Source organism: Cebus imitator, unplaced genomic scaffold, assembly GCF_001604975.1.
Source record: "Cebus imitator isolate Cc_AM_T3 unplaced genomic scaffold, Cebus_imitator-1.0 Scaffold82, whole genome shotgun sequence".
Classification (NCBI taxonomy): domain Eukaryota; kingdom Metazoa; phylum Chordata; class Mammalia; order Primates; family Cebidae; genus Cebus; species Cebus imitator.
Window position 1 is genome coordinate 110,037 of NW_016107397.1, and position 7,909 is coordinate 117,945.

At 55.7% G+C, this 7,909-nt stretch overlaps 1 protein-coding gene across 1 annotated transcript in view; it reads right to left on the reverse strand.

The window, feature by feature from the left end:
• Nucleotides 1-7,909, reverse strand: part of LIMK1 (LIM domain kinase 1) — a 35,639-nt gene that overhangs the window by 4,304 nt on the left and 23,426 nt on the right. Inside the window, exons 6-13 of the mRNA XM_037740389.1 lie at nucleotides 6,642-6,747; nucleotides 6,379-6,545; nucleotides 5,433-5,616; nucleotides 4,371-4,457; nucleotides 3,332-3,463; nucleotides 2,482-2,541; nucleotides 1,711-1,776; nucleotides 1,362-1,395 (exon numbers count right to left, since the gene is read on the reverse strand). Coding sequence (XP_037596317.1) covers nucleotides 1,362-1,395; nucleotides 1,711-1,776; nucleotides 2,482-2,541; nucleotides 3,332-3,463; nucleotides 4,371-4,457; nucleotides 5,433-5,616; nucleotides 6,379-6,545; nucleotides 6,642-6,747 — 836 coding nt within the window. The remainder of the gene's footprint in view (nucleotides 1-1,361; nucleotides 1,396-1,710; nucleotides 1,777-2,481; nucleotides 2,542-3,331; nucleotides 3,464-4,370; nucleotides 4,458-5,432; nucleotides 5,617-6,378; nucleotides 6,546-6,641; nucleotides 6,748-7,909) is intronic.

A 7,909-nucleotide genomic window follows, 5' to 3' on the forward strand; every position in this document is an offset into this window, starting at 1 on the left:
CAGCCTCCCGGGTTCAAGCGATTCTTCTCCTGCCTCAGCCTTCCAACTATGTTGGCCAGGCTGGTCTTGAACTCCTGACCTCAAGTGATCCGCCCGCCTCAGCCTCCCAAAGTGTTGGAATTACAGGTGTAAGCCACTGTGCCTGGCTGGTTTTTGTTGTTGTTGTTTTTTTTAAAGATAGGGGCTCACTCTGTTGCCCGGGCTGGAGCTCAGTGACGCAATCAGAGCTCACTATAACACTGACCTCCTGGGCTCAAGGGATCCTCCCAGCTGTCCTTCCAAGTAGCTGGGACTACAGGCACGTGTCACCAAGCCTGGCCTGACTGTAACAATATTAAGAGGCAGGGCCCCTAAGTGGTAATGGGGTCACAAGGGCTCTGTATGAATGAATGGATTAATGGGTTGTTGAGGGCCAGTCAGTCATCACAAGAGAGGGTCTGTATTAGGGTCAGTTTTGGGGTCTCTCGTGAGCCTCTCTCACCATGTGATGCTTTTTTTTTTTTGAGATGGCATCTCACTCTGTCGCGCAGGCTGGAGTGCAGTGGCACAATCTTGGCTTGCTGCAACCTCCGCCCTTCTGGGTTTAAGTGATTCTCCTGCCTCAGCCTCCTGAGTAGCTGGGTTTACAGGCATGTGCCACCATGCTGGCTAATTTTTGAATTTTTAGTAGAGACAAGGTTTCACCATGTTGGCCAGGCTGGTCTTAAACTCCTGGCTCCAAGTAATCTACCTGCCTCGGCCTCCCAAAGTGCTGAGATTACAGGCGTGAGCCCCTGCGACCGGCCTGGTTTTGTGTTTTTCAGACAGGCTCTGTCTCTGTCTCCCAGGCTGGAGCAGAGTAGCACAATCTCAGCTCACTGCAACCTTTACCTCCCAGGCGCAAGCGATCCTCCCACCTCAGCCTCCCAAGTAGTTGGGACCACGGGCTCATGCCACCACACCCGGCTATTTCATTTTGTATTTTTGGCAGAGATGGGCTTTGGTCATGTTGCCCAGGCTGGTCTTGAACTCCTGAGTTCAAGCAATCCACCTGCCCCTGCCTCCCAAAGTGCTGGATTACAGTTGTGAGCCACCGTGCCTGGCACATTTGTGTTGTTTGGAGCCACCTGGGTCACACTACTTTGTGATGGCAGCCCCAGGACATGAACACACCACCTCTCCAGATGGGCGTGGTTACCCCCTTCTCTGCTTCTGTTGGAGAACTAGGCTCCCCTCCCTTGCCAGTCCTTAGACACTGGGCTGCTTGCCTGACTGTCCCCTGCTTAAATATCCACTTAAAGCCTCTTCTTTCAGGAAGCCTGCCCTGACCACCCCAGCCCACACGTCTCTGCCCCCACTCCACAGCCCCCAGCTGCTGGTACTGCCTGGGGTAGCCCGTGGCCACTCTGCCGTGGGCTGCGCGAACACTAAGGTCCTGGTCCTTTGCAGCTTACATGTCACTTTCTCCTTCATTGATTTATGAGACCCTCCTACCGACCTGGGATGCTGATGGCCCACCGTGAGTCAGTGGCAGAGACAGGGCTTGAACCCAGGTCTGTCTGCCCCCGGACCCTGGGCTCTTCCCTACGGGCTGCTGATCCCACCTCCATCTCAAATTGAAGTTAGGGAGGCAACCTAGGGGCCTCCAGTTCCGGGAAGGCCCCAAGGCTGGGAGTGGGTGGGCTCCTGCTGCCTCCCTGACACCCAGCCGCGTGGGGCCCTGCTGCTCACCTCTCGGACCAGGCAGTTGTGGGAGTTGAGGTCTCGGTGGATAATGCTCATGGAGTGGAGGTAGGCCTGGGGGCAGGGACACAGGGGTCAGGGGGCATCTGTGCGGAGGGACCCCAGCCCATTCTGGCCCCCCCAAGAACGCCCTCCACTCCCACCCCAATCAGCCTGGTTGGGGCGATTCTTCCTACTCTCCCACTGGCCCCCTCTGCCCTCTGTTTTTTTTTTCTTTTGGGATGGAGTCTTGCTCTGCCTCCCAGGCTGGAGTACAATGGCGTGATCTCGGCTCACTGCAACCTCCGCCTCCCCAATTCTAGCGATTCTCCTACCTCAGCCTCCCGAGTAGCTGGGATTACAGACGTGTGTCACCAAGCCAGGCTAATTTTGTATTTTTAATAGAGACGGGGTTTCTCCATGTTGGCCAGGATGGTCTTGAACTCCCTACCTCAGGTGATCCACCTGCCTCAGCCTCCCAAAGTGCTGGGATTACAGGCGTCAGACACTGTGCCCGGTCCCCCTCTGCCCTCTTTCAAAGCTTCTTTGTGAGTTATTTTATTTTATTATTTTTTTAAATTATTATTATTTTTTTTAAGATGGGGTTTCACCATGATGGCCAGGCTGGTCTTGAACTTCTGACCTCAGGTGATCCACCCACCTCGGCCTCCCAAGGTGCTAGGATTACAGGCGTGAGCCACTGTGCCCGGCCGTTTGTGAGTTTTGTTTGCAAATTCCTGGTGGCATTAGGAATGGAGTTGGAACACCTGGCTCACTCACCATTCCCGACGCGATGTCCTTGGCAAAGCTCACTCTCTGGCTCCAAGGGTATTGGCTGTCCTGGAATAGAAAAGGAATGGCCAGGATGTGGCTGGCGGGGGCTCGGTGGCAGGGATGGTTGCATGAGAGAGAGGCAGGAAGGGGGCAAGTGTCCTAGAGGGTCCTATGGGCTCCCTGACACCCAATTTCTTTTTTTTTTGAGACAGAGTCTCGCTCTGTCACCAGGCGGAATGCAGTGTCGCCATCTTGGCTCACTGCAACCTCTGTGTCCTGAGTTCAAGCAATTCTCCTGCCTCAGCCTCCTGAGTAGCTGGGATTACAGGCACCCACACCACGCCCAGCTAATTTTTGTATTTTTTAGTAGGGATGGGGTTTCACCATGTTGGCCAGGATGGTCTCAAAATCCTGACCTCATAATCCACCCGCCTCGCCTCCCAAAGTGCTGGGATTACAGGCGTGAGCCACCGTGCTGGGCCAGAGCTCTTTATTTATAAAGATGGATTTGTAATTTTATCCAAATCCTTAAGAAAAGTTCTGAATGTTATTCTGGTTTTTGAGATAGGGTCATGCTCCGTGGCCCAGGCTGGAGTGCAGCCTTGAACTCCTGGCCTCAAGCGATCCTCTCGCCTTGGTCTCTCAAAGCGCTGGGATAACAGGTGTGCGCCATCGTACCTGGCCTTTCCCAACTTTACGTGGAGTTTGTCGCTCCCCTATGTAATCGGAATCAGGGTTGAGGGCCCTGAGACCCCTGTGGCTGCCTCCCGGTGAAGAGATGAGACTGAGACCCAGAGAGGGAGCCGCCGTGCCCGGGGCTGCACAGCGGGGGTGGCTGGCTCTGCCCGGGACTCACCATGCTCTTGATGATGTCCCGGAGCGTGCCCCCCTTGATGTACTCAGTGATGAAGTTGAGCCGCTTGTCCTTGTAGAGCACCCCGATGAACTTGAGCACATTGGGGTGCTCCAGGCATCGCATGACCTTCACCTGATGGGGCACAAGCAGGATGGGCCCGGGCTCTGTGGGGTCTGAGCTGGGTCTGCTTCTCTCCGCTCCATCCCCCCGGGGCGGCAGATGGTCTCAAAGATGACGAAACCCAGCTTCCCTCTCCTGCTTCTGCCACACCCAGCAGCTGCTGTGCGCTCTGCTTCAGCTGCCTCTACCCACAGCAATGCTCTTATTCCCAGTCCCCTCCCTGAAATTACGATTTTTTTTTTGAGAAGTCTCTCTCTGTCACCCAGGCTGGAGTGCAGTGGCGCAATCTTGGCTCCCTGCAACCTCTGCTTCGCGAGTTCAGGCGATTCTCCTGCCTCAGCCTCCTGAGTAGCTGGGATTATGGGCGCCCACCACCACCACGCCCAGCTAATTTTTGTATTTTTAGTAGAGAAGGGGTTTCGACATGTTGGCCAGGCTGGTTTCAAACTCCTGACCTCAGGTGATCTGCCCCCTCCACCTCCGAAAGTGCTAGGGTTACAGGCTTGAGCCACTGCTCCCGGCCCATGGAGTTACTTTCTTCCTTTTGGAGACAGGGTCTTGCCTTGTTGCCCAGGCTGGAGTGCAGTGGTGCGATCACTGCAGCCTCCAACTCCTGGGCTCAAGCGATCCTCCCACCTCAGCCTCCCAAGCAGCTGGGATGACAGGTGCGTATCACCAACCTCAGCTAATTTAAAGTGTTTTTGTAGAGATGGGATCTTGCTATGTAGTCCAGGTTGGTCTCAAAGTATCTTCCCACCTTGGCCTCCCAAAGTGCTGGGATTACAGGCATCAGACACTCTGCCTGGCCTGCTCTCTCTTCTTTCAATGCGTCCCAGAGCCTTTTCCTGATCTATTGCATGGGGCAGGGGTGAGGAGCTGGAAGTCCCTCTGGAGGGAAGAGGGCATCCCGCTCACTGACCTCCTTGAGGAATGTCCTCTGCGTCTCCTCATCGAACCGGATCAGCTCCTTCATCACCATCACCTCACCTGTCTCACGGTGTGTCACCTGCGTGTGAGACACAGAGGTATGAAGACAGAGGCTCTGCTGTAAGCCTGCCTCCTAGGAAGCCCCACCTCCATCCCAGGACTGCAGGGAGGCGTGCAGATGGCTTGTTCATACTCTAGGCTGCTCAGGGGATGTTCCCAGACACCCAGGTGGACGGGATGCATTCATCCCTTTTTGCTTTTTTTTTTTTGAGACGGAGTCTTGCTCTGTTGCTCAGGTTGGAGTGCAATGGTGATATTGGGTCACCGCAACCTCCGCCTCCAGGGTTCACGTGATTCTCCTGCCTCAGCCTCCCGAGTAGCTGGGATTACAGGCATGCGCCACCACGCCCAGCTAATTTTCTATTTTTAGTAGAGACGGGATTTCTCCATGCTGGTCAGGCTGGTCTCCAACTCCCGACCTCAGGTGATCCGACCACCTTAGCCTCCTAAAGTGCTGGGATTACAGGCTTAAGCCACCGTGCCCGGTCTTTTTTTTTTTTTTTTTTGAGAGGGGGTCTTGCTCTGTTGCCCAGGCTGGAGTGTAGTGGTATGATCATAGCTCACTGCAGGCTTGAACTCCTGCCTCACGATCCTCCTGCCTAAGCCTCCTGAGTTGCTGGGACTACAGGCAGTCGCCATCATACCCAATTAATTTTTAAATGTTTTCTAGAGATAAGGTCAAAGCTGGTCTTGAATTCCTGGGCTCAAGCGATTTTGCAGGCTCAGTCTCTCACAGGGCTGGGATTACAGGGATAAACTGCGCCGGGCGAGGGGCCACCTTTCAATGATGTCCTGCACATAAGGTCTCTGTCTACCTGTAGGAGGTCCCATGCTCCTAATTAGCCCCAGGAGGCCACAGTGGTGGAGAGGGCACTGGCCACGGAGTCCAGAAGCCAGATACCCCTTCCACTGCGTGTCCACAGACTGGGGAGGAGGGAGGAGGACGGAGGGCTCCCACCCAGACGGTCCCCTGAGATGCCACCACGCTCTGTACCTTGATGGCTTGGCCGAAGCAGCCCTTGCCGAGCACCTCCCCGTGGATGAGGTCCGACGGCCGGAAGATGCGGTGTGGCCGGCAGACCACGCGGAGGGACTCAGAGCGACCCAGGTCCTTGCGCTGGGAGGCCGGGGATCCCAGTGAGCTGGCACCCGGAGACCTGTCGATGCTGCAGCTCCTCCTGGGGGGCACACATGGGCGCCTGGTGCCACTGGGGGATGGGTGGCACCCACCCAAGGCCCTGCCCCTTCCTCCTCCTGCCTGCCCCTGTCCACGCCAGTGTATACCGTCACCCCCTGCTTTGGAAGGGCCTGCCAGGGACAGTCCAAAGTCTGCCCATCCCAGCGTCTTGGCTCTTCCTGGCTCTGGTGGCAACCCCCAGCTTCCCCTAAACCCTCAGATCCCGCTCTGTCATCCTTTTTTTTTTTTTGAGACAGAGTCTCGCTCTGTTGCCCAGGCTGGAGTGCAGTGGCATAGCCTCGGCTCACTGCAACCTCCGCCTCCTGGGTTCAAGTGATTCTCCTGCCTCAGCCTCTCGAGTTGCTGGGACTACAGGCACCTGCCACCAAGCCTGGCTATTTTTGTATTTTCAGTAGAAATGGGGTTTCACTATGTTGGCCAGACTGGTCTTGAACTCCTGACCACAAGTGATCCACCTGCCTCGGCCTCCTAAAGTGCTGGGATTACAGTCATGAGTTACCTCACCTGGCCCCACCTCCTTCCCCTTTTAAAATTTGTTTCCTTTTTTTTTCTGGAGACTGGGTCTTGTTTTGTCACCCAGGCTGGAGAGCAGTGGCATGATCACAGCCCACTGCAGCCTCCACCTCCCTGGCTCAAGCCTGGGCTGCGTTTGTGCAGGCCTGGCTGCCCCACCCAGGTCCCATGGCCCCTGAGCCCAGCAGGAATGAAAGCACCCTGTGAACTGAGGAGCAGGCTGACTTACAAGACAGGCTTCTGCCGAGCGGAGCTGCCCGCCTCCCCGCCAGGTGTGTGAATCGGAGAGCTCAGGGGGCTGGTCTCAGACCCCGTCCCATGGCCCAGTGTATCGTGAGGGTCGTGCTCGAGGGTCAGCTGGAGCAGGCGGCTGGTTTCCTGAATCAGCAGGTCAATCTGGGAACAGCAGGCATGTGAACGGGGTTGGGGTGGAGGGGGGGCTAGGCATAAAGGCACCACCTCCCATCCTGCCCCCCAGACTCAGGACCATACCTCGTCCAGGGGCACATTTCGGATGGGTGTGCCATTGATTTCTAAGATCCGGTCTCCGACATGGATGGAATTTTTCACATCTGGGCTCATGTAGCCGGGATCCACTCTGTGGGTAGGTCAGGGGTCAGGTCAGTTCCCGCTTGTCCCTCTGAGCCCCAATAGGAAACCAAGGCCAAGGGGACCAGATCCGGGGTGAGCAGGCAGAGGATTCTACCTCATGTGACTGGGAGGTAGCAGGTGGCTAGGACACCGAGTTCAGGTTTCAGGGGATGCATTCTGTAATCGATTACTGATGTCTGCCACAGGTGTGAGCTGGAGAAACGTGGTCACCCACATGAGATGCTCAGCTGCTCCCATTCAGTGGACCATTGTCTCCACCCTCGGGGGACAGATCTATCCTGCCAACTCCCAGGTATGCTTGATCTCGATTTTTGTTTTGTTTTTTCCCGGAGACAGAATCTCACTCTGTTGCCCAGGGTGGAGGGCAGTGCCACGATCTGGGCTCACAGCAGCCTCCACTTCCTGAGTTCAAGTGATTCTTGTATCTCAGCCTCCTGAATAGCTGGGATTACAGGTGCACGCCACCATGCCCAGCTAATTTTTTGTATTTTTTTCAGAGACGGGCTTTCACCATGTTTTCCAGGCTGGTTTTGAACTCCTGAGCTCAGGCAATCTGTCTGCCTCGGCCTCCCAAAGTGCTAAGACTGGCTGGGTGTGGTGGCTCACGCCTGTAATCCCAACACTTTGGGAGGCCGAGGCGGGTGGATCACCTGAGGTCAGGAGTTTGAGACCAGCCTGGTCAACATGGGGAAACCGTGTCTCTACTAAAAATACAAAAATTACCTGGGAGTGGTGGTGCGTGCCTGTAGTCCCAGCTACTTGGGACGCTGAGGCAGGGGAATCACTTGAACCTGGGAGGTGGAGGTTGCAGTGAGTCAAGATTGTGCCAGTGTACTCCAGCCTGGGTGACAGAGCAAGACTCTGTCTCAAAAAGAAAAGCAAAGCAAAGTGCTAGCATTACAGACACGAGCTGCTGCACCTGGTGTGCCTGGTATGTTTGGGGCAGAGTGCCTTAGGTCCTAAAAGGTCCCAGATTAGTGGCTTCCTATCTGACTCCCAAACTCGCCCTGCAAGAGGAAGCCAAGCTCGCCGGGCGCGGTGGCTCAAGCCTGTAATCCCAGCACTTTGGGAGGCCGAGGCGGGTGGATCACGAGGTCAAGAGATCGAGACCATCCTGGTCAACATGGTGAAACCCCGTCTCTACTAAA